At 36.9% G+C, this 27,197-nt stretch overlaps 1 protein-coding gene across 3 annotated transcripts in view; it reads right to left on the bottom strand.

Annotated features, from left to right (window-relative positions):
* SLK (STE20 like kinase) overlaps positions 1–27,197 on the bottom strand; it is a 48,176-nt gene that overhangs the window by 12,895 nt on the left and 8,084 nt on the right. Inside the window, exons 2-13 of one of the 3 annotated variants that reach the window (XM_082764334.1) lie at positions 14,842–15,006; positions 12,506–12,554; positions 11,552–11,701; positions 10,309–10,381; positions 9,908–10,102; positions 9,107–9,188; positions 7,985–8,113; positions 4,609–6,018; positions 3,188–3,318; positions 2,792–2,915; positions 2,392–2,571; positions 237–329 (exon numbers count right to left, since the gene is read on the bottom strand). In XM_082764334.1, the coding sequence (XP_082620460.1) occupies positions 237–329; positions 2,392–2,571; positions 2,792–2,915; positions 3,188–3,318; positions 4,609–6,018; positions 7,985–8,113; positions 9,107–9,188; positions 9,908–10,102; positions 10,309–10,381; positions 11,552–11,701; positions 12,506–12,554; positions 14,842–15,006 (2,781 nt within the window). Of the gene's footprint in view, positions 1–236; positions 330–2,391; positions 2,572–2,791; positions 2,916–3,187; positions 3,319–4,608; positions 6,022–7,984; positions 8,114–9,106; positions 9,189–9,907; positions 10,103–10,308; positions 10,382–11,551; positions 11,702–12,505; positions 12,555–14,841; positions 15,007–27,197 lie in introns of all 3 variants that reach the window. The other 2 variants (XM_082764333.1, XM_082764335.1) reach the window with 2 other exon arrangements.

Raw genomic sequence — 27,197 nt, forward strand, 5'->3', positions numbered from 1 at the left:
GCACAATGTAACAAAACATGATGCTTAACAGCACAAACTTGAAAATCACCGCTCCTACAATTCTACACATTATACTCCACGGGAAGTGACACGGGAATATTTGAAGAAAAGAGAGCAATCCACAGGGTTAGTTTGAGTTAAGTTTCATGTTCACTCAACAACAACAAGTGAAATTATCAAGCTGTGTGAATACTGCTGCCTTTTGTATTTTAGTAGCTTGAAGCTGCCATTGTTACCTGAGCATGCTGGCTTTGTGCAAGCTCCTCTTTCTTGCGTTTCATGAGCTCTTTTCTCAGCTCTTTTGGTGCTTTCTCCACTTCACATAAAACCTACAGTGTATATAAGCATGCAGAAGGTGGCGAAAAGAACACTTTTTCTCTGTAGCAAGCATTATTGTGAACATAGGACATGCAGGTCAAGCACTAGAGGAACTGGGAAGCGTGCATTACTTCAGTGGCAGGGATGTTAGCTTAGTGAGGAGAGCTTAATGAAAAGAGACGGAACAATGCATGCTTTAGGTGTGCCAGCGCAGAGAGAGGCATATGCCAGCTTCTTTTTGCATGCAAATGCTGCCCAGTGCTCTCAGAAATGGCAGTCTCTTGCTTGCATTTTCATGCAGCAGCTAGAACAGTCGGTAGATAAGAAAACCGCCACCTGCAGAAGTGGCATTTTCTTAAAGCACTACTGAAAAAGGGCTACAGAGTATGTTTACCTCATGGTAAAGCTGTGAAAAACGGTTGGAACCTTAAAATGAATTCCACAGAAAGAGAGCTATTTCTGACACTGTCTTGAACATGAAGATGAATTTACAAGATGCCATTATCAGTGTTTCAACCATAAATGACATCTACATAGGGTAAGTCTTAAAAATAATCATAGAAGCAAATAAAATATTAATGGTTGTAAATTTTCGGTTCTGAAGAATTTAAAAGCAAAAACCATCCGTAACTGATTATGTTTTTAAGAAACTTTTCATTACACATATGCTGAACTGGAACATTTGTTTCAGTTCAACATGAGTTAGACTAGATGAGTAGAAATATTCTAAATATAACCTGGCTAAATCAGCTGAATATGAATCTGTTACTTTGCTGGTTGTTTTTTTGGTGTTTTTTTTTTTTTTTGTTTGTTTGTTTTTGTTTTTTTTTTCCCCCTCACTTGTGAATTGCAAACCTTAACACTGCACACACCTCAATATAACATGGGTAGTTTGAGAGCACCAGCTGCATTTTCCTTCAAACCGTAAATCACCTTCTGAAGTTCTAAATACAAAACTACGCACCCAAAGACCAATGCCTATTTGTTTAGTAGTGGAAGCATCATCAGAAAACAGAGTCCAAATCACCACATGCTACTCCTGTTTCCGTGAAAGAACTGCTTTTAGCTCAGAGAAATATATAAAATTCTTCCCGCTTTCCCATGTAGGACCCAATCACCAGTAAGTAGAAAGAGACTCAAAAAATGCAAGAGGTTCCACAAAAGAAGAAAAATGGTTATTTACATGAGCAGACAGTTCAAATTGAATATATTTTTTTCTATGCATTTTTTTTTAAACTACAGGATCTTTCTATGCAAAAGCATGGACAGTACAGATTCTAAAAGAAATCTCTGGAAGTCTAATAACTATTAGAGCAAACACTAGAGACATTTATATACAAACAAGCACTATATAGCTGATCTGAAAATGAAATAAAACAGCTATTATGAGGCAAAATCCATAGAGGTACACCGCTCTTATTCTAACGCAAGCAAATCAAAAGCAAAAGGTGTCAGTGTCACTCACTTTGCCTTAACTGTGCAACACACAGGAAATTAATTGTAAAAGATTTTAGGTCATCAGACTTGTCTCTCTTAGCTTGCCTTTTTGAGTTAAAAAACAAAATCCAGCTAACTAACACTTAATATAAAGAAATTCTAAACCACATAAGCAGGCATTTAATAAAGATCTAATAAATTAACCAAACCTCAGGAATCTAAGTGTTTCTTCTCATTAATGAAGAACATGTTGTTTTCTTTGAAATTCTAATTTGCTAAGTATTTACTAAGCAGTTATAGCTGGTTTGTTTAACGTAGCAATCTCAAATATTTTCAGTCTTTAATAAAATACTATATCTTAATCTACTATTTGTAAAAAGAATTACTAAATAGTCTGTGAAAAATAAAGTCTCATAATTTGATGATATTTTCTACATTAAGTCAATACCCAAAGGTTCCTGTTAGCTGTTTGCATTTCACTTTTGGCAGTAAAACAAAAGGAATACCACTGACTACTGTACTCCCTCCACAACTTATTATAGCACGTGAGGCTGATGTGACTTTTGGGAGACCTAACCTCAACCATTTGCTATGGCCATACTCCTTATTTTCTATACCATCATCTTTGTCTCTTACCTCCTTCTTTTTGTTCTTCAGCATGTTCTGGAATTTGGACAATTCTTTCTCCTGTTCTGCTTTGATGCGTTTTGCTTCATCTCGTAAACGATTTGTGTGTTCCTGTTCCAACCGCTCTATTGTCTGCTTCTGCTGCTTCTCTAGATTTTCTATTTCTTGATCATATTGTCGCTTTTTACTCTGTTTAAAAAACAAAACAAAACAAAAAACACCTTCATTTTGTTTACTGACAAGTGTGTTCTAGCATACAAGCTTGGCATCCCGTAACACAAAAATATTGCCATTAGTAGCAAGAATTAAACAAACTATAGCCATCAAAGAAATGCCCATAATGCTGTTGTATTTGGCCTACTTCATCGGGATGTCACATTTTAAGAGCACCAAGATCCAAAAAACTCACTGTCATTTCCTGTTCAAAACGTCTGTACATCTGTTCTCGCTGTTGCAGGAGCTTGTTACTAAGCTGCTGTTGGGCTCTCTGCTCTTCTTTCTGAAGAAGTCTCAGCTCTCTTAGCTCTTGACGCCTAATAATGAAAGAGAACTTTTAATATTGATAGAAAAATAAAAGAAAGTTATAAAAAAAAGCATTTACAACTTAGGTCCACTAAAGCTATTTTTGTATCATCTCATTAGGAAACACTCTGCATTCCTTTCTATTTACAAAAATAAACAAAAGCAATGCCAAACATGACAAAAATAAGACCATTACCCCTCTTGCTTTTACTCAATGTGAAAAAAATCAGTTACGTACAAGACAATAAAACCTCCTGTAAAATTTACTTTTACAAAAGCTTACCGTAGAAATCTCATTTCTTCACTTTTTGAGTCATTTTCAGTAACTATTTTTGACGTGGTTACACTCACTTCTACTCCATCAACAACAAACTTCCTAGTTTTCTTTAAAGTTTTCTTCTGTCTTCTAGTTTCCTGAATAAAACATCAGTAAGTTATTCTGTATCTAAGTCATATTCCTTTAAAAAAAATAAATAAATTACTTCAAATGTTTGTGTGGAGGGCTGCTGCATATAAATCAGGAGTTCTTGGTTACTGGTTATCACTTAAGTGAGAACTTGGAAAAATTCTCATGTACTGAAACATTCTTTATTCAAAGGAAAACTGATTACTGATCACCTAAATTGCCATTCAGAGAAAAAGCTAGGCAATCCCTGAATGAAACACTGATGCAGTTTGATTTTCAAGAGCTGAAGAGAGTTGCAAGTACTGTTGGCTTGTGCCTATAATTTTCTCAGTCGTGAAAAAAGGTATTTAATTCTGAAAAACAGTACTGAAACTGATTAGCAACTAACTCATCTGCTCAATTATTTTTCCTCACATCTTTTAACTAGCAAGCCATTTTGTTGTTCCTTGTTTTTTGTTTTTGGTTTGTTTTTAATTCTTATATGATAGTAACCAACTCATGTGACCTTGCTGACAGAATTGGAAAGATTCCCACTTCTCAAAGCTGCTATTGTTTCACGACAGAACAAAAGAGACCCTGGCAGAAACTTTGTCTCCATTGTGTAAGGGTTTACTGCAAATACACTGAAGTCATGCTAGCATAGCCATGTCCTTTTTGTTGTTGTTTTTCTTCAAACCCGTGATTACACCGTTACTATCGTGGTATGGCAATAATCATATCGGTATAAAGATATAAAGTTCATATTCTGGAACGTGCTTTATGTAAACAAGCTCATTCACCCCAGCATAACTGCATCAATATAGTACAAAGGAGTAGTACAGTGCTTGGCATACGCAGACTTGAGAGGCTGTCTGCCTTAGATCTTGTAATTCTAAACAGAGAAACAGAAGATGGAAGTGACAGGAATTCAGCGTGAGACTCAGAGATCTGTCCTGGTAAAGCAGGGATTCTGTGCAGTGTGGAACCAGTCTTCTCGACTACCAGATGTGAACTACAACTACACACAGATCTCCTTGTCTATAACTGTTTGTTATATTTTAATAAGGCAGATTAGCATATAATCCTGTAACAAAATAAGAAACTAATTAACAGTTCCATAGCTACTAGCTTGGCTGCACAACATTCAGACATTACTGAGTGTTCAATTCAGAATATTGCAGTTTATACGAATTTTTAATATTCCACGCTGCCATAGCAGTTCCTCACAGTTTTTTTTAGCAAAGTTCAAACGTGGAGATAGTTTTAGGGCTGCACTCACACAGGGTTTTATATACAAATATATTATTGCTTACGCTTACCTGTAGCGATATTGATCCTGTCTCTTTGTTTTTACTAAGGAAACTAGAAATTGACAAATTCAAGTCAATGCTGCTGTTATCAGCCGTAGAACCTGTGCCCGAATCCGCATCATTTTCCTTCAGATTCTCAGATTCTAGCTGCTGCAACGTTTCAGTACTGTCTTGATTTTCCATTTTGACCTTTTCATCATTTTCTTCAGTGCTTATACTAATACTGGGTACTGGAGTGACTTCAGAGTCATCAGCTTGTTCATCAGCAGCATCTTGAAGCTTACTCTTCATTATTTCATCAGAAGTTACTGCCAACTGTTCTTTGTCTCTCTGAATATTGTTTTCCTGGATATTCTCAGGTCTGTGCTCCTCTGATGTTTGGTCCATCTCCGTCAGCTTATCCACCACCTTATCAGAAATAGCCTCAGGCTTGGCCTGCATTGTCTTCTGGCCCATATCATCTTTTCCAGAGTCTTTGCTCTCTGTTTCCTCCATGCTACTTATTTGACAAATATCCTCATTTTCACTTTCTGCCAACTTCTCATCTGCTTTGATCACTTTATCTTGGCTTTCTGATAGAGTTTCTTCAGAGCTGATTATCTCACAGACCTGCTTAGCCTGACTTTCCACAGGCTTATCCGCCATCTCAGGTATTTTATCCCCCTCGATGATCTGTGTTTCAGCAGTACCACCTATCTCCTTAATGTTGTCATTTGCATGCTTTATTAGTTCCTTTTCTTCATCTGACACTTTATCCTCAGCACTAGGTACAGATTCTATAGTGATGTCTGTCACAGCCTCTTCCTGAGCTCCATCTTCCTTTTGCTCTATAGTATTATCTACAGTGACCTTTTCAGTCTTATTTTCTGAGAGATCTATTCTGTTTTCCTCTTCTTTTTCACCAGTTTCCTCAGAAATGGCTTCTCTGATTTCTACCGTATCAGCAGCTGTAGGTATTATTTTAACTTTATCTTCCTCTATTTGTACATTTCCTATGTCACTTTCTTTCTCTGTTTTTTGGTTCTGTTCATTTACTTCTGGTTTTGTTACTGTATCAAGTTCTTCCCCTCCTTTCTGAGGTTCTGCGTTTTCAGGTGCTTCTTCCAGACTTTCTGTACTCTTTTCAGCTGGCAATAGTTTGCCTTGCTCAACTTCACCAGTTGGTACAGAACCATTCTGCACTTTCATATCATCAGCAGTAGCATCAGAGATGTTCTCAACCATTTTCCTAACATTAATGCCCTCAGATTCTTCTCCAATTTTTTTATCATCTGGAAATATCATGCTGTTTTTATCCTCAATTGCATTGCTTTCTGTTTTCTCAGAAAGAGATTCCAGTACAGAGGCATTCTGTGAAAGCTTATCCTCTTCAGAGCTGGCAATACTAAGGTCTGATGATGCACGCTTGTCTGCAGGTAGCTGCTAAAAAATTAAAGGAAAGGAAAAATTGAAGGAAATTTTAAAGGAACTATTTCATCATTTTCTAATTTAATTAAAGCACAGTTCTACTGAGGAATATCCAAAGAGATGAGTATATTGTATTTACAGGCAAAATTATATGAATTTAATAGTTTCAGACTACTTCACTGGGTGTTATGACAGGACAAGTACCTTAACCATAGCTGGGCTCTGAACAGAACATTTCACAAAAACCCTCCTCCATTTGTAAGAATTCAATAAAATAAAGTGCAATTGAAAGAGAGGGATTATGATCTGTCCTCTGCCGCACACTGCACAGAATCTTCTCGTCTTTTTGCACTCACATCGCTCCTTATTTTATTAGTTTAGTTTCCCTGATAGTCCCATCTACAGCCAGATTTGAAAAACATGTATTTGTTCTGTTTGGCTAGGAAGGAGCAATATAGCTTTAGTTAGTGCAGCACTGATAAAATTCAATATTAAAACCTCATTCCGCTTCATCAAAATTAATCTCTCCTTTTGTTCTTTGATAAAAATACGTAGATTTCTGTTTTAATCACTGTTAAACTCCATTAAAAGTGTGAGAACTTCCAGCACAGCTGAATAAGTCGTAATATGGAACTGGAACAGAAACAGTTACCTAACTGTAGAAATTGCCATCACTGGAATTTAAATAAAGGTTATCAGATTACATGCAGATATACAAAAGAATACACCAATAAAGTATCACTTTAACCATAATTGCCCTTTAACTCTTCAAAGTGATTATGGTATCTCTCTGTCTATTTACTGTTAGAACCCTGTAATTTGGAGATAGGGCTTCTGATTTGCCATTTGGAATATACTAGGCTAATTATTGTAACAAGCGCAGGTTTGATCACACATTTCCTACCTGAAGGTTTTCCTAAGCACACAGAAAACAGTCTTTTAATTTAAAAGTGCATTTAAGAGATTTCAATTGTTCTAGAAGTGTAGTGTTCTCCATGCTTTTTCTAAAACTAACGCAGTACTGTAACTGCATCTTCCTCACAGCTCCCCAGGCTCAGGCAGGAACTACCCTAACAGTACAAGTCACCAACGTACAGCTGCTTGTTTTGAGACACTTTGAGTCACAGGGTGGACTTCATGCTCAGCTTGCCTGGAAATGGACGCCTTAGCAGCTAATCAGCAGATGGAGGTGGTGCGCGATGCCCTAGGAGATTGAGAGTAAGTCCTGGAGGAAGCTGGTGGGAATGCACACTTGGAGGTCTGCTTGGGTTGGATAAAGAAAGTAGTTTGAAGGCCAGGGAACATGCCTGGTTTGGTGAGGTACAAGGTGGGAATGGGGGAGTGCTTCTTGTGCTGCTTCCAGTGGTACTGGTCACTGTCCGTGCTGACAGTGCTTGGACCAGTTTTATCAGAGCACTGCCGACATGTGCACTGTGCAGCCTACTACCACATAATTGAACTTCAGGGCTTTGCTCTTTGACAAACTGATTCCTGTTCTAAGTTTCGTAAGCATCTTTAAAAATACACTCAGTATCCTCTTAGTAAAATATATTTTCTTGATTTGGAGTTTTTCCTTTGACAGCCACACTAAAATCAGAAACTTAGCTTATGTTGTAATAGTCACATATTTCACATTTTAAGCATCATATGAAATACAAGAGTATGTTCACTCGTCCATCTAGTCATTTAGACTTAAAACCTTTGATATATAAATCAGCATCAGTTTTTTAAGCGGTCTACACTGCATACACAAGTAAAAATAAACAGAGATAATATCCCTTATTAATAGTTCTTAATGAGATGAAGAACATGCTGATTTTGAAAACACTAGCTATCTTGTAAGAAGCCTACAGTCTGTTTCTGCAGTTATTCTTAGATGACTTGCTGCAAAAGTTAGGTAGAACATCAGAAAATTGAGTTCTCCATAGGAAATTTGTGATTGAAACTAATTGCATATTTAAACTAATTTTAAACTGACCAGAGAATTTTCTGTTTCCTCCTCTTCATCTTCATCTTTACCATCTTCAACTTCTTCTGTAACTTCTGCCTTAGCCTCCGCAATCAATTCTCGTATCGGTTTATTGGAAGTAACCGTAACAAACGGATGCTTGTGAAAATAAAACATAATATTAAGCTCTAACTTCATCATACACAGTGGGAAAATCATATCTTAAAAGAAATATTAACTTCAGAGAAACATTACTCTGGTTCTCTCAAACTTGAAGACTCACGATGTTAACAATAATCATAATTGTCTTAACGTACTTTTCTCCGTTGAAGTTTTAAAATCAAAACATTTGTAATCACATATACTGTGTAAATAATCTAACAAACACGCTAAAAACACAAGGTATTCATTTATACTAACCTGTTTCATAATCCAAAGTATAAAAGTAGATTTGTTTTAAAGGTTATTTTTCCTGGAAATGGTTTTCATTTCTTTCCAGTTCCACAGTAAAACTATTTCCTGATAAGTTTTTATCTAGAAACATTCTTTCCAGAGAAAAAATCTTTTTCCTTTGGAACATTTTTTCTTATCAAGAACATAGAACTATTTCTTTAAGAGAAAACAGATACCTGCTCTTCTCCTACTCCTACTGTCTTAATCTTCTTTCTCCACTTGGCCCTGCTGCTTAATCTATTCAACACATGTCAGATGTATTATGGATAAAGTAAATGTGCGCTGACGTTAAACAGAATCAAATGTACCTAGTCACATCTACTCCTGTTTAGCCATTCTGCAGTGACAGCATTATAGAAGACAGCTGAGCACTAAAGCTTTTAAAACACCTGTCAGCAATTGACTACTTATGTAAATATCTCCTTCACCCATTACATGTATCAAAGTATAATTTAAATACTTATGCAAATTAATTAGTTATACTATATCAAAATATATGTAAGCAAAGACTTTGATCTGCCCTTGGCATTATTTCATTATGTTTTGCCAAATAACGATCATCCAACAGTATCAAACACAGATTGTGTACAAACACCTAATATTAAATTTAAGTAGTCACTCCAATTATACTCTGCTTTTAAGAGAATATAAAATAGGCTTGCCTTCAAACAATACTTCTGAACAGTTAATTCCTCCTACCTGTAAAAGCTGAGTTGCACTCCACCTTGCATCTACATTCTTTTCCAAACATTTCTTCAGAAAATCTTTAAAATCTGATGACCTACACAAAAATCAAACAGGTAGTGGCTTTTATTTAGCCTTGACATGAGATCAGTGCAGTGAAACGTCTTTTGCTTTCACATGCATCTACACCACAACTCCATGTCCTACTGATTTAGAAAAACAGAAAGACAATGAAGGAGTGAAAAGACCAGCATGACACTTATCATTAAAATGTTCTTCCATTTATGGAAGAGTTGACTTCTGGCTGTGAATTTACAATACAACACATCTGCTATATCCCCAACTAAATCACAGAAGGATATTACAGCAACCAAAGAGTTAACAGCTTTTTTCATTTTGTTTTTAATGTTTTTCTAGTATAAAAATATCTAAGTTTTCCTTAATCTAATGTTCTTTTTCAGGTAGTCTTCAGAACTTTTACTGCATGGGTAAAAGGTTATTTTTCATACATCTTAATGTAACATCTGCCAGGTCTTTAAATTCTACAAAATATTTTTGCATAAAAGCTTCCATACAGAGCTACAGCAAAAATGTCACAGTACCGCTGTGTAAGGATATACATGTATATAGGATATAAATCTGCCTATATATAGGATGTAGATATACACACACAGAGCATGCATAGAATATGTACCCGTACTTGACTTCATGCATAAAACTAGTACCATAAAGTTCAGCAAGACTTAAGGCACACATATAGGCCTTATAGTCAAATTCTACAAACTGGGGTGGGAAAGTTGTCATTAAAATACAAACCATTTTGAAGGCTGTGCTAACGTAGGTGGATCAGATTTTGCTATTTTCAGGAGCACTCGCATTGGATTTAATTCATGATGAGGTGGCTCTATTTGAGCCATTTCTATTAAAGTAATGCCAAGAGACCAAATGTCAGCCTTGTAATCATAAGGCCTGTCTTTAGATGTCTCACACATTACTACTTCTGGAGCCATCCTGCAAACAGAATAATGAAGTACCAGGTTAGAAAATGCACTCTTCTCTTACAAAAAAGGTTCTCAACATGAATTTGCTGCAACGTTTTAAAAAGCAGATTCTACTCTTAATACATTTACATGATATTTAATCAAGTTTATATTAACAACAGAAGTAATATTAGGGTATTAGTTCATACTGAAAGGCCAATGAAATGGTGCACTTACCAATATGGTGTACCAATGAAAGAATCTCTTCTTTGTATTGTTCTTGTGTTTTTAGCTGATACTCCAAAATCCGCTGTTAATTAAGTTAAATTACGTTAAATTACATTAAATTATTTTCATTAGAAAATGACTACATTAGCCTATGAAATGTTCCTTGGACATAGCATATTAACTCTTATTAATTCAGTAAATCATTCAGTTTTTGATTTCAGGATTTAAATTCTCAGAGATTTTTCTTTCATTTTTCCCCGTCTATCTTACATGCTTCTTTGCACAGCTATGTTATTTGTCAGTAAAGCACTATTTTTCATTTAGATAAGATGACATTTAAATATAAACATTATAGACTTATTATAGATGTAACTTTCTTAATGAAGATCTAGAGATTAGAGCAGAGGGACAAAATAGCCATATGTTTGTCTTTAATCTATACAAAATGACTTGATGGGCTCAACACCTGGGAAGCCTAATTTTGCTCTGTGCAGAAAAAAAAAAAAGAGGATTAAGAGAGCTATTTAATCAAATACAAAACCTGAAATATTGATGCACTATAGATACTGAAATAATAAAGCTCAAATGCAAGGAGGAAATTTGCTGTTCACATATTTATAAAATGAGGAATCTACATCTTTATGTACCAGAAACAAAAAGTACAGAAAATTTAAAAGGGCTAAAATGCTCTTTTAAGGGACGCTGTACACTTTTCAAATCTTTTTTATAGAAATCTTGACTATAAGCTTGAATACATCACTAAATATACGTATGGAGGAAATCTGCCTCTGGTCTGAGCTGTGAAGTAAGCTCTGTGCAAGCTAGCAAGATACGTGTGTCAGCCAAGTTTGACAAAAGGTTCAACTTGTTCTACTCCATATGAGGCGGAGCCAGCTCACGCGAGGTAATAAAAATGAACAGAAAGAAATCAATGCCTCCCTTACCATGAATCTCTATTAGCTATATTTTCTCTTACACAGTATTACTTAGAAACTACATGATTAGTTCTATTGTGCTTAGAAATATGGCCCATCACTGTAAGTTATTATTAAATCTTCAGCCTTCCAAGAGAAGCCAAAAAAAGTAAAAATAATAATACTTGCAGATGAAGAGAAAAAAAATGAAGAACTTCTCATCCTTAGATTTGTATTTAGATGGCTACATACTGAACTCTGCCTAAGTATAGCCTACAGAAAACACGATTATAACACCACGTAAAGTTCTGGAAAAGAGTTATGTACAACATGCTTACCTAGCTTAATGTCTCCATCTAATGTGAAAAGAATATTGCCAGCTTTTAGATCTCTGTGGATGATCTTATTTTCATGCAAGTAGTTCAATGCTTCCAGTGTCTGCCTGCATACCACTTTGATCTGTGGCTCTGTCAATGGCCTTTCAAGCTCTTGAAGAGAAAGAGACAAACACAATGTTTTTGCATTTTTTTTTTCTCATAGCAACCAGTATAGAAATATATCTAAAAAAATCAATTAATCTGACCAATTCTAAACACCTTATGTTAGAAAAACTATCTTGAAATACTTGTTCCTTTTAGGTTAACATCAAAATTATTATGATTATTATTATTTTTAAGTGAAACAAAAATTTCATCCCTTGTATCCCTAACGTTCCATATTATGTACTTACTCCTACCTATCTGAACTGTGGAAAGGCTACATAGTGTAGAGACTGGGCATCTTTTCTGTGCTACACAGAGATGTTAAAGATAGACCCTTTACTTACTGGCATTAGCATTCACCTAATTTGAGGAATAAGCACAGGAAATCTAACTTTAAGGTTGATGCAATATAAAAAGTTATCACAATCTAATTTGGAGGATGACAAAGGAAGGGGGAGAATGAGATCCTAAAAAAGGATCAATATAGATCATGTTAAAACAACAGAGAGCTTCATAAGCATGAGAGAACAGCTCATCACACTCATTTAAGAATCAAGACATTAAAAATGGATTTTGAGAAGTAAATAAACACTTTAAAAATGAGAGGATTAGTCTAACTCAGCAAGTTACCATATCCACAGATACAGTTGTAAATATTGTTTAAAGACCCCGACATTCAACACATATGCCACACCTATTACATAAACATTTGCATTTCAAAACAATACACATGTGAAGCAAGTCTTAAAATACATAAATATTATTAATTTAAGATGTCAAAAATGTTATTATTTGAAACAACTTATTTACCCAACATTACTGCATCTACTGCTCCACCTGCACAAAATTCGATCAGGATCTGTATACAAACAAAAGAATACATAAATTACAAGTTAAATAGTTCTGCTGAACTGAGTCATTGATTAAGGGACCACTATTGGGAAACAAGAATTTCAGACTATTTGACTATGAATTATTATTTTTTAAGCTAACTTCTACAAAATATCGGTACAACTTGGAGCAACCAACAGTATGGCTGTGAAGCTAAAGCAAATGACTTGAAAAAAATGCTTGGAGATCCTCAAAGTTTTAATCCAAATGTAAGATTCCACATTAAAAGTATCAAGGTCAGCTTGAAGCTGACTAGTAATGTGATTTACTTATGTGCCACAAACTCTTCTGTTGTTATATTGTACTTAAATATTATAACCTAGTTGGAATATTCAAGCAGAGAGAGGAGCTACATTATTTTCCAGTAGATGTTAAATATTAACGAAAATTAGTTTGTGTTCATTTTCATGTTTGTATTCATTTTCCTCCATTTTCACTGATGCCTACAATACAGAAGTGGTTTTATCCCAGAATCTACTCATACCAAAACAATGCAATCTCCAGGTCTCAGTTTACATGTGAAACATAAACAAACTGAACTGCCACTATTTTGGGGCACAAACTATGCTCACATTTAGGACAGAAAAAACATACACAAAGGAGAAAAAGAGTAGACAAAGCGAATGAGGAGAGCAGGGAAGCAAAGCAAAGAGATCATCCAAGATTGCCACTCCATTCTTCCTTAGCTGTTTTAATTCTTTAATTTGAACTTTGAACATTAAATTATAACTTTCAGTCTGACAGCTGAAGAGCATTTTTTGTCAGAAACCTAAACAGCCCTCTGGGAAGTAGTATCTTGATTTTTTGTACTTTACAGTACGTTTAAAATCAGAGTGTAATTGTTCATGGAAGAAGAAACCTCAAATTATACCCTACAAAATAACACTCAGATTTACCCCTCAGAAGATCATTTTCTTCAAATTACGATTCAATTAATACTTGCAACAATGGTACTAGCACATGCATTATAAAATGCAATTCTTTGTAAATTCTTAAACCTTTATCCCATTTACATGCTTCCGCATATTTATTTTCAAGTAAAGTATAGGAAATTCTGTATGAAGAGTTCCCTTCTCTAAAATTTTGTGTTTGATCTGACAATCTGACAAAGGTCTCTTTGGTAAAGAAACCGTGTTTCTAAAACTGGAAAGCAAAAACATGTTCTTTATGTCCAACTCTCATTCTTATTTTTCTCTCCCTCTCCACTAAGTTCTGTTTACTTACCACATCATTACAGCCTTCTCCTCCCTCTCATTTTCATGGCTCTCCACTTCACTGTAACTCTTTATCTACAATTTTGTTTTAAACCTAAAGTTAGCTAGAAGAGATGTAAATAATCTGCCAGTGAAGCCTGTCAACTGTTCCAAATTCTAGGCATATTTGCTTTCATGTTCACCTTTATGCATGGAAATTTTTTTGCTATTCCACCGTACACACAGCATCATTTTACTCCATAGTCAGATCATAGAAAGCATTCACAAAGCTCATCAAAAGAAATCTCCATCAGGAAATACGGTGTTACACTTCCATTGTTTCCATGCTTAAAGGATAACTTGGAGGAAGTTTTCTGTTATTTGTTTTAGGTATCTTTCTGAATTATAGTCTCCTTTTAAAGAGATACGTATCCTTTGTGTAATTCCAAAAGCACTTACAAATACTGCATCAGGCCACCTAAAGGAAAAAATCGTATTTTCACTGCTCAAGTTATTCAGTGCATAGGGCAAACCAGAAAATTGAGGTATAGTCACATACACTCCCACAACACTTCTATGTACAAATATCTAGATTTTTAGCAAATTATTGTTCACATCCTGGTAAACTGTCCTTCCTGCAAGTACTAACAAAATCACTTCTATCTAAAATACATACTTCCCAGCCTGACCTTTTCAGCCCATTATTTATTTTGCAGCTGTAAATTCTGAGCCTCATTCTAAATTGTGATAATGTAATTAAAATCTGAATCCTGCTGTTACAAATAAGTACCAACCAAGAACTCTCCGCATACAACACAATGAAATGCTAATTTCCAGATTTTATATTCAGACTGCTGACTTGATGACTCAATGCAGCCTGATTTTACAGTGACAGCCTCCTATCAGTCATATTTACAATTTAGAAATTAGTTTTGAAATTGTGGAATTATCCCAATAGTGACAACCCAGACGAAATGTGATAATATTTCAATAAAACCATGAAAAAAAATAATTTCAATATTCTTTTAAAATAAAAGAATTTAGAGAAGAAAAAATACCTACCCACAGATTGTTTTCATAGTAGAAAGCATCTAGGAGCTTAACAATATTAGGATGATCACAGGATGCCAAAATATCAATCTCAACCATATAATCTTCAAGTTCTTCTTCTGATTTAGTATCAATCACCTTTGCAGCAGCTAGTACTTTTGTTTCTTTGTTCTGAGCCTGTAAAAAAAGTTACAGCAGTTTTTTAGAGATTAATTTTTCCAAACAATTGTCACCAGCAAAAAACCCAGATCCTCCCTCTTGATATTTCTGCACCGTTTCCCTACATTTAGCTTGCCTCTCCACAAAAAGAGAATATCTGCATAGTAAAGACTAGATAAATTCCAGCAGCAGAAAGCAATTTTTCTCAAGGTCATGAATCAATGGAAGATTTTCTCAAGGTCACGAATCAATGAAAGATAGGGACACGGAAATACTCAGTTCCTGCTGCATTCTTGAAACCATGATGCAGCTTAGGGTCATTACCGTTTTGTATGCCTTGGGTGAAGTTCTGCGCTGCTCCTCAAAGAACTATTTACTAACACTTGGCAAGAAGCATAAGGCAGCCTCCACCCTCTCATTTTTGGCTGTGCATTCTTGCCCTTCTGACACTCCCCACATTGTGGCAGCACAGCTGTTGGCAAAGCCACACAGAAAACCAGATCTGCTACCAGTAATCAGTAGGTTACTCTCTTCTTGAGCCAGGGGCTGCATTCAAGCTCCTGTGCTAGAGAGATGCCAAGCCACCATTAATTTGTCTGGGCATTTAACTCTGTTTGCCTTGTTTGCTTCAGAAGTCTAGGAGCACTGGCTACTCATCGAAGCCTGCATTCATCCAGCCTCTACTTTACTGCTCCACACCTTGAGACAAGGCAGCAGAGCTGCTGTAGTGACGTGGTCAGCTGCAGAACAGGTGAGATTTGGACTTGGGAAAACAAAACCTTGGGTACCCGGGAATAAAAAAACGTTTTTGCTACGCACTTAAATATTCCTACGTTAAAAAAAAAAAAAAAAAAAGCCAAGGAAATTGCAACCAATTAGAGAAGCTGGTTTTTAAATAGTAAAAAAAAAAAAAATCAGTCCAAGTTATAATTGGTGAAGCAGACTTCAGTCTGACATGCGACACCCATGCAGAATGGGTCTAGATCCCCTCCGCCTGGCTGTAGACACCGCAATGGGAAGTTTGGGGCAGAGCAGCAGGAGACGGGGCCCTGCCAGGGCCATTCCAACTGCCCGGGGCAGCTGCTGGATGGGCACCTTGGTCCCAAACCTTGCGAGACGAACCCAGGAACCCAGGAAACCAAGGAAAGCCCCAACCTCTGTCACCTAATCTCTTTCATACAAATGTAACTTGAAAACTGTGAAGAGAGCAAGTAAGAATTCTTAAGAAAAATTTCTACGGTCTACGTATTATTACTTTGACAACCATAAAGAATTTTCTCAATGTGGCTCATGAAAGAAAAAAAAAAAGATTTAAAACAGATGTTTATGAAAACATTTAGTAAAACAACCGTAACAGCAAAACACGGTTATAAGATGAATCAGCTAATGCTCGGTGTATGGTAAGGGTAAAGATTGTATGGTACACATGTAGTAGGTTTTTGTCTTGATACTAATTTCAAAAACAACAACAACAAAAAATCACCTTCCACATTTACCTTAATATTTTCCCTCCTCTTTTTAACAACAGAGACAAGGGATCCGTATGATGTTATTCAAGAACATACTATTGAGAAGTTTTCAAACATATTCTAATAAGAAAAAAGTCTGCTAAATAATGTGAAAAAATATTTGTTTCGGTTTCATGTTTTATAGCAGGAATGAAAGAGCAACTTTCCTGTCCCAGAGCTCCACTGTAAATGAAACCTGAAAGGTTTAGCAGATGTCTCACAACCCAACAGAGCTAGACTTGGTAGTTCGTGTGTGCAGAAGACAAGTTGTTAGAGCACCTTTAAAAATATTAAAATTTCAACTATAAATTTACTTTTTTTGAAACAAGAATGGCCAGGCACTCCCCACAGTACTGTAGAATTTATTATGAGGATACTTCAAAAAAAATAAATATTTGTTACACAAATTTGCACATTAACTGTAGAGTAGTCAGAGTGTTTTCTTTAATTAAAATTGCATTTTCAACTTCGACTTCAGTTTAACAATAACTGATACTACCCTTTTCAGATTAAATTCCACCTTTGAGGGAAAGAAAGAAGCAAGGATAAACTAGGATGCACAATTCCACTCTAGGGAGGTTTGCTGTATTTATATTATACAGTGCTCCCCCCGCACACTTCCCTCCCCCATATCTACAGAGTACTTTGTATTTTGATTTTTCCCAGATCCTTTTGCTTGAAGCAATTAGAAAATCTGCTTTGGATAATTTTTTTTTCCCCTCCTTGTGGTAGCTCTATTAAAACATCTGGTTTTAAAACAGAAGTGCTAATAGAGACGGGGATTATCTTTAGGAGCATCTTAACTATAAACAAAAGAAAATACACTCCAATTCTTACTTCCGATAGTAATATTTTGTATGTCTAGATTCAGACTTTTATCTTCAAAAGACAACAGCTTTAAAATTAGCATATTTCCACCAGATATTTCTGTGGGCAGACAAGATATACAACTCTATAGTAAACATCCACTTATGGGACTTGCCGTAAGCAGCACAAAAGAAATCCTGTCCCGTGGATTCTGAGGCTGAAAAACCCTGTATGATTGACCAGTACTAAGTGTCCAAACATCCCTTAAATCAGAAAGAAGTGTTCTTCATTAGTGAAAGTACATTTTTCTCTAAAATTCACTAATAAAATAAAATGAAGCCTCTGTTCTAAAAGACTTGAGTGGCGTTGCGTTGTCCAAGAGAAAAGCCCACTCGATTCCGAGGAACAATGAGCATTTACAGCTTTGTGGGGGCACGGTTGTTCTTTCTAGACTTTGGCTGAAATCTTTCTTCTGCTGCCTAACATTCCCCAAAGGTCAGAGCAGGAGCAAAAATGTTAGTGTAGCTGCAGTCTGGATTTGCATATCCTCATTTTGCATTTGAGCACATTAACATTTAAAGTCAAATAATCATTAATGTTACTCAGAGGTTGTGTTCTTTTAAGATGTGCCCTGTATCAGAAGCCCAGCAACTTCTTCCTATATCACAGATCTCAATTATCACTTCAGGTTTCTCCTGTATGCTCCGCTTAAATAATTTTAGTTCCACTTCCATGACAGATGATTTAAGCTTCAGTCCCAAGACATCCAAACTGCTGTCTTTAATGATTATGGTTCAATCCTGCCTTATGTGGAGACAGGGAAGAAAGGGAAGAGAAAGATTTTCTTTGTTTGTATCAACCTTTCATCTCAAAATGTATATAAACATGTGGTTGGAAGCTGAAATGGAATAACCCATTCCTCCAAAAATTAACTATTATGTGCAACAATACATAAACATTGCAATCCTTTCACCAAAACTTCTATTTGGATGTATGTTTAAGGTTACAGCAGCAAACATTAACTTCCAGAGAGACAGCACGCACAAGGGAATGGCAAACTGTGTGCTGCAGCACTGATCTTGCAATAGATGAACAGCCTCGTTAGCAGGAAAGGCACAGAAAAATATCTTTATTCTCCTAATTCTAAGAGTGTTGAGAAAGACAGCCAGCTTGCACGTAATAAATATGGTCTAGGAAATTAGAACTTGCAAATTGCTTTCTCTCTGAACCTAAATCCCTCACACTAAAATGGCAATGACATCGACTGTGGAAAAATGTTGTGAACAGCTGGAAACATATCCGTCCGTACCAGAAAGAGGAATAACCCTTCTACGTGAAACTAGCATCTGCGAGTACATGAAATTAGTAACCCCTTCCCTATTAATCCTGGATTTTGATACAGTATCATATATCCAAATACGAGTTCCAGATCCAGAAGCTTTGTGAAGAGACTGATAGCAGAATATTAAAAGGCAGGTTTACTGTCTGGGCATTCAGCCAAGCAGTTGCATATTCCCAGCCACAGACAACAGGGAGAGCAGAGCCACGGTTCCACGGTAATAGGATTAGAGCTCAGAGATAGCTCAGTCTTTCATCTTGAGATGGCCAATGTGAAGTTTTGGCCCTGGTTGCGAGGAGCTGTTTCAGTTTCCTACCAGCAGCAAATGCTTCCTACCCAACTGCGCAGCTGCCCTCCTGTGACATGGCACGTAGGCATCTACAAATTAAAACACCACTTCCAACTGAAAAAAGAAAAGCACGTCCTTCATCTCCCATTCAGCCAGCCAGAATCGCTGGTGAGATGGGAGATGAAATATCATTTGTCACCTTTCTTCCCAACGCCTGCTCGCTGCTGAGAAGTTATATAACCACGCCGAATGTTTTGCAAGCAGCAAAACAAATCAGTTGAGCTCTTCCTTTCTGACTCATTCTTCTCAGCTACAGTCATAATCATAGTCCATCAAGGTTGCCCAGAAGCAAAAAACACACATCCCTATTCAGGGAGTGTTTTTGCAGGTAAAATGCTACACTTCTGCGGAAAGCTGGGATTGTCAGACCTAGCTCCCTGTACGCTTTGTGAGGATGCCTCATCTGAGTAATCAGCACTGAACAAGTGTCCTTGCACAGCACAAAGCAAGAGCTGTTTCTCAGAGCTCTCAGAAAGATCTCAGGCTTCCTTGAACATATGAAGGAAGAAAAAAAGTTGCTAGAACTTCAGACTGTAACAGCCCAATCGAATTAACCTCTAAGTAGCAGCTTGGTCTAACACAAACTATGCTGGACTCCACGTCCATTTGGTGTATCATAACTGAAATTGTTCCATGCATTTTGAAACTAAAATACTGCTTGGTCGTGCAGGTTTAAGTGTTCAAACATCTTTTAAATCTTTTTATTAATGAAAGTAGATTTTTCTCTAAAAATCATTAACTGCATAACATCTAACATCAAATGTTGAGAAATTTAATTAACACTATCAATTTGAATTTAAGAGGAAACTTAGCTGCTTGTGCTGTATTAAATCACTGTTTTTACAGTAACTCAGAAGTTAGGCTGAGGAAGGAGATAGCAGCTTCCACACACTTCTGGAAATTAAGAAAGATGAGAATTTCAAAGAAGATGCATTTTTTTTATATACCAGTTTCCACTGCACGATGTTTGAAAACATAATATTAAAAAGAAGCCACAGAGAGTTTCAATACATCTGTTTGGTCCAAGGAATTAAGCAGCAGCTAACTTCAGTTACACCTGCTAGAACACGTTGCAGTGACTGTTGCAGAAGAAGCTAACAAAAGGACAGCATCTACCAGGGAACATGATACACCCTTACACTCCAGCCCATGAGTCACAATTTTTTCCTGCCTGTACAGCTACACCTACAGGAGAGTTTCTTCTACTGAGGAAAGGAAACGTTTAAGGCCAGGGGATGTTTAATGCCACACTGAAGCAGCAGATGAGAGCACCTCTCCTTCCTACAATGACACAGCGTTACTAACAACATCATGTCCAGGGCTCGGTGCAGACTGCACATACTTATGGCATGATGGTGTGGTGCTGCCGTTGTGGCTGCACTGGTTTTGGAACTGTTTCCATGACAACTTGACTCTTCTTACGTTCTCCTTGCACTTCGTATTTATTGTGGTTCTTCTGCTTCCTCCATAGTTGGCATCCGGGATTCCACAAAATATTTTGGGGACTGGTATGCAACACAGTTTTTATATTTAACTTAATGAAAATACATTAGGGAAATCATGAACTCCGTGGTACTTTGCATACTAGCTAGGCAGAGTTTGCATCCAGATTCGTGTGCTGTTTCCCCAGAATTATAGGGATACTTATACATGCATCGGTGAGGCATCCAGGGCTCAGCTGGCCAATAAGTGCACAATAACTGAAACAGTTCTTTACAGGCAACTTAAGAGAGGCAATTATATCAGATTATAGAATCATTCTTCTTATTTAAGCACACCCATTTAGAAAAAAATCCTAAGCATTGGCACGATAGTGTTTTATAACATTAGCTCTCCCCCTTCTCTTGTTGCATAAGAGCTCACTTAAAAGCAACCCAGAAATCCAGCTGATAATATAGGGGAAACATTTGCAACTAAGACATTAAATGGTATCAGAGGTGTAAAAGCAAAGGACTGCTATTTTCTTCCCTAAACTGAGTTATAACCGTACATACTACTTGCAAAAGCAGCATTAAACCCCACAATTCTGCATCACAATCAACTCCCCTAAGAGAAGAGGGAGGTGCGACAAGTCAAGATTTACCCCTGCAGTGCTGCTTTGCAGAGGGCACTAAGAGCTGCCAGCAGGTTTTCCCCAGTTTACCCAGCACCAGTCAGTGTCAAGCCCAAACTGACTTCCAGCTTCCCAGGAAACCCGGCCCAGTGCATCCTCACCCTGCCCTATGGAGAGCCTATCATTATTTGTTCTGTCTTCTTGCATTAAAAAACCAAAACACTTACAGCTGATTCATTTACATGTTTATTTTAATTGCTATAGCTTAAAATCAGATCTTTATTCCAGCAATAAACATTCTCCAGATGACAAATTAATAAAGCTTCCAATTAGCGATGATATAAATAATTGTTAATCAAGCCACAATTGCCAGTTCTAGCTGTTCGCTACAACTACTTTTAAGACATTAGCCAACAACCAGAGTTGAGGCTGTGTCTCAACCACTTTTCAGAGCAACCATGCTGCCAGGTTGATAGCTGGGAATTGTATCTTTTGCTCTTGATGCTCTTATGGGTTGTCTGAACACAGACTGTAAGAAATCTGACTCCTTTACCTGGGGGCATTCTCTATTGTTATCTTGCTTCTATCCTCTGCTAGAGGCAGAAGCCTTAGTGCACTGGATTTCTTAGTTCACTTAGAAATGCAGTTTGCTTAGATTTCTTCCATTAACAACATGGCTCAGAGAGCCAACATTATTCCTGCTAACATCTTTTCCTAGGGAGACATTTGGACTTTTAGAAGCCATCTCCACAGCTGCCTGCGAACAAATACATCATGGAGAATTTTGGCTTCGTTTAGTACGAAGTCATTTTGTTTACTAGCATTTTACAGACTACATGTTGTACATTCACAGCTGTACACATATTACCCTAGAATTTAAATAAAGTAGTTAGGTCAAGCCACAGTTCCCCCTTACTCCGTTCCTTTGAGTTAGGTAAGGAAACACAAAATTAGGAATTCTTCTGCCCAGGGCCTTTAGCCAGATCAGAGGTAAGATGGCTAGATCAGTTTTTCAAGCCAGTTTCCAATGCCAGTTGTGCATTCATGCACAACAACAAAAAAAACACATCCACAGAAACTTGTTTTTCCCAACTAGAAATGAACAAGTCAACAAAAATAATAAAGAACAAATGACAATTTCTTTGGACTTTAAGAACCCTTCAACAAAGACCTTCTGACAGGTTACTAGGGAAACTACATAGTCATAGAAATGAAATGCGGTGCAGTCATTAAGTTAAAAAAAAATTGCTGTCAAAGTAAAGAATGATTAAATACTCTACATTTCAGATGCAGAACGAAAACATTTGAGGATCTGTACTAAGAGTTTATTCTCTGTATTTACTGTAGAAGATGACTGGATATAACAGAATTTAATCATTATTTGAAGTGTATATACCTCACTAGCTCAAGAAAACGGTCAGTTTGGGAAATGGTACTGCAGAGCCCGACCCTGCAATGCGAACCATGTTCGAGACTTGCAGTGAGCACAGCTAAATGGCCAGAGGGGAAAGATTAAACAAAACAAAATGAAGCACTACCATCCCATTTCATTCTGTCTTACTAATATAAGCAATAAAAGAATACTTCATACATTAAGGAGAAAAATATAAGCTATATAAGCAGTTTAAAGTCTACTATTTTACATAAAGACATTTGATGAAAAAGTGAAGTCACAGTTGTAGCGTAGTGGGAAGTGAAACGACTGCATCAATGCCACATTCATATTGGCAAGAGCTCTTGCAAAACTATCAAAGCGCATACTCTGTATTGCTCCACGCAGGCTCTCGCCTGTTGAGATGAAACTTCCCCTATTTCTGAAGGAAAGAGGAAGTAGAGTAGCTCTTGGCAGTTTTCATTAAAAAGCTATATATCATCCTCCTTACGTAAGACTGTTACAGGGACAAATTCATAATTCTTTTGGTATTAATGTATTTTAAGAAACAGGAACTCCAGCATTCTAGAGGGAAGTTATTGCTCTTATGCATGTATCTTTTAAGTCAATTAATAGAAACCAACGGCAAAGACAACAAAACAACAAGAAGTCAATACAGTTAAGTCAGTTTCTTTCAACTCTTCCATTGCTTTGTAATATGAACAAGATATTTTCAGGTCAGTTCTACAAAATGTATTCTGATGTACATTATTTAGTGCTTACAGTCTGTGACTTCCCCTTAGTTTTATTATGAGTCTTTTACATAATGATGCTAAAGCTACGTGTCATCTCACGGAAACAGCAGGAAATCTTCTGACAGCAAGGCAGAAAGGTTCTCTCACATAGAATTCAGTGTTCTAGCTGTATTTTTGTGCTGCAGGTATCACATATCAAGAGATGAGGAAATCATCTGAACAAACATTTGTTATTCCTTGTAAATCAGCTATTCAAGTGCCACCAAAACAGCAACTTGGGTTCTGTAAGTAAACTTCATTCACATTCAGCACAGTAGTGGGACAAGTTGCTTCCGATGTTAACTTTCAGAATCAGTTTCTTTTTTAAATGGTGAATTCCAACAACTTTTGAGCCAAAGCTGAACCTGTCCTGTCCTTTCTACCTTGCATCAGCACTGTCACTTGTCTGGCCCTCCTGTGAGCTGGCTGGAGGACAGGAACTGACTGTGTACACTCAGCTTCTGGATGGGTTTGGTCCCCTGGCCCAGATCATCACGGGGTCAGCGAGCACCAAAGCTGTCACAAGTAGCAGGTGGGAATGGGAATACTGGGTCAGCACTCTGGATGAGTTGACTTGTGCTGTTGTAACCTGGTGTGGAAGGCAGACAGGGAGAAGACCCAAACACTCCAACAGTCGCTTCTGTACTTCCTAGAGACATTGAAAATCTGAGAAAACATGTTACTGACTGTTTCACCTAGTATCACAGTTCCATGTTTCAGTTTTCAAAAGAACCTTAAGGCTAAGAGTTGAGTTTGACACTAAAAAGTTTTAAAGTCATCAGCTATTAAACATCCATTTTCTATGTGCCAGGATCCCTGAAGTGCTTTGAGTTAAGCTCTCAGGCTTTTCTCTTGCTCAACTGCAGCCCTTTGAATTATTTAAGGTTTTTATTATTTGAACTGTAGTAACATTTAAAGAAATTGGCTCTGTTTATGGTACAGTATTGATTAAGACTAAAACTTTTTTTTTTTTATTGCACCAGCCCAAAGGGAAACGTTCCCATGCTGGACAACTAAAGGCTAAGTTTATGACAGCATCAAAACTCATGTCCCTGAAAAAGGAGAATTAAGAAGCCTGTACACTAGCATTTTTATATTTCACTTTTAAATACTATTGTTTGAAGCCTAACATTAAATTAAACAAACAACTCCTAGGGTCATTAAGCTGACCAGAACATCTAGGTCTGCTACTAAGGGTCAGCTTAAAGCTCTTGCTGTAACAAAGGAGGCACTTTCAGGTAACAGCTATCCTTGTCCATAGGAAACACTTGACAGTTCTTGTTTATATGATGATCCTTCAGCGTTCAGACTTCCCACCCGGAAGAGATGAAAAGTAGCAGCAGACTGCTTTCCTCTTTCCGGTTACTTACAAAGCCAGTTAGTGCATTTCCACTAGCAGTAAAAACTATAAGGAAGGTGAAAGAGTGAAAAACAAGCTTGGCTGAACTCTTAGGAGTACCCATTGAGTTTGTTTTAGGGTAATGCCTTTCCAAACCCTTCTGACCACATTTCCCAGAGCTGATCTGACGTTCCAGACTTGCACAGGATGATGCAGTTGTGCAGACCTCTGGATCTGACCCAGGATTGCACTGAGGAGCAGAACAGCTCACTTGAATGGTGAATTAAAAGATCCCCAGTAGCCATGGAGGTCATGCAAGTGAGATAGAGAAGGCAGAAAGAAAGACAGTTAAACCATTAAGGAATCAAGCAGTTGGTCTTACAAATACAAAATAAAAAGGTTGGGCCTCTTCAATTCAGACAGGAAAAAAAGCTTAAAGGTGGGGCAGGAACATGACTGAGCTTTCCAAAATTAACACAGCAGCACACTGAATTGAATACAACCTGACTGGCACAAAGGCTCTGAAGGAGATGAGTTTACTGCAACATGCTAATTCTTGCTGAAGCTCTCAACTGAGATTTCTCAATTGAAGTTTTACCTCCTAATTACAAAGCATTAACTCTTTAGCTGGCAAAGTACTGCTTGGAAATACAAGTGAAAAGTCATCTGTTAAGCTGTAAAAACCAGACAACTGTTGGAGGAAAAACTTGGGATTTCCAGCATAAATCTGTGTCCAGAGGGCTATGTCCTACAAGATACAGTAAGAATTAATTCCAGTGCAACTTCCCTCGGAACACTGTTTTCTTAGTCACAGTTATGACTAAGAATTTCTAGAGATAAGACCTAGTTCCCTAAAGTCCTCCTTAAGCAAGCAAATCCCAGATGTAAAATGCTGTCCAATTCAATATCAAAACTGAAAAGGGGACAATCTTCTCTAACTCATTATCAAGCTGGAGGGATTCAAGAACAATTCTGCCTTAGCACTGGGATTCACCATTGCTTTCATACCAGGTAAAACAATTTTTGTGTAGGCACAACTGAAGTTCTCAGGTAATGGTTCCCCTGAAATTGCTGTAGACTACAGTTGCAATTCCACTCTCAGCTCACCCACTCATTTGGAATTACTGCATTAAGGAAACTTCAGGAAAATTCTTTACAAGAATACTGAACTCCCTTTATATCACCTCCTTCAGTTTCACATACCAAGATTTGGAAAACAGCAACCAACAGATTAACTTAAGGCTGCCTTTTGAAGGTAACAGTCACTGAGCCCTCTGTAATACAGAGGGATTGAGCAAATTTTAAATGCTACTCAATCAATGTAGCTCTTATGGAACAATCCTACTTTTTCACTCCTTCACTTTCTTCTCCATAGAAAGTCGATAAAAATTTAAAATCACATCATAGGAAAACATACTTCAGGTAGAAACACTTCCTAAAGCCAGATTTGGGGTTAAACTTGATTCCAGCATTAATCTATTCTTGAGCCATTTATTGCTCTTGGCTACAGGTAATTAAACAGAAAATGGCTCAGAAATAAACAGATATATAAAGGGGAAAAATGCTCATGTCTTTCTTCTAGATTCTAAACCAGTGTTCATACTTAGCTGTTTGAAATTTCCCTCTCTATATAAACATATGCAGTGCAAATCACTCCTCATCCAGAAGAGTGAAAAAGAACAAGAAAAATCTATATGCTATGACTTTAATATTGGAACTTGCTTTTATGGACATTTCAAAGTGCTTTAAGAAAAAATGTCCTCTTCAAACCAAATATGATAGTTTAAGTAGATGCATTAAGCATACAAAGAATCTTCCATTATTATTTGTTTTTTCTTTAGGTAAATTTTCTGCTGTACATTTTACTTGTTTTACATGCATGAGCATAGTGCATATTCAACAGAAAATCAGAAATGTCAGTGGAATGTTAACATTTCCTGTGATGCCCTGATTTTTAGTTGAAGTACAAATATCATTGAAGACCAATCTGAGGTAGCCTGCTAGATTTTATCCATTAGTTAATTTTTAGTGCCTGTCATCGTTCAAACATTCTGCAAGTACTAGATCTTCATCTATAAAAAGACTTCATTTTCTGAGTAGGAAAGTGTTTCCACAGAACATATTTGAAAGTTAAGATATTCTCTTCAGCAGTCCATACAGTAATCATATTATAAAGTCATTAAAAGTGAATGCAAAAGAGGGAGATACAATATATATTTTACACAGGTTTGGAGATGAACTATAAACCCTCATTCATCTTTTGTTTTGCTGGCTACTCCACCCAGGTTTGTTGTTTGTCTAACAGCAAATTTCATAGCTTTTCCATCACTGAACACCGAATGGTGGAACAATCTGGACAGTATCTAGTGAAGAGACAGCACAAGCCTCGAAATTGAGTAATTTGGCAGTTACTGTAAAGTAAGACTACAGGCAGAAGAGTTGAAACAAGATGACTTTGGCAATTGAGCTTATAATCTGAATATAATTAAAGGCTATTGGGGGAGCACAAAGGAGCAAAGACTGAAAAAAGTATTCATAAATTACACTTCAGGCACCAGGGTCTCAAGGAATGCATTTAAGATCACAAACCGGAAGATTTAATTACATGCTGCCTCTGCTACAGAAATGCAACTGTCATTAAGGAGCGT

The sequence above is a fragment of the Aythya marila genome (genome assembly GCF_965140915.1).
Source record: "Aythya marila genome assembly, chromosome: 7".
NCBI classification, from domain to species: domain Eukaryota; kingdom Metazoa; phylum Chordata; class Aves; order Anseriformes; family Anatidae; genus Aythya; species Aythya marila.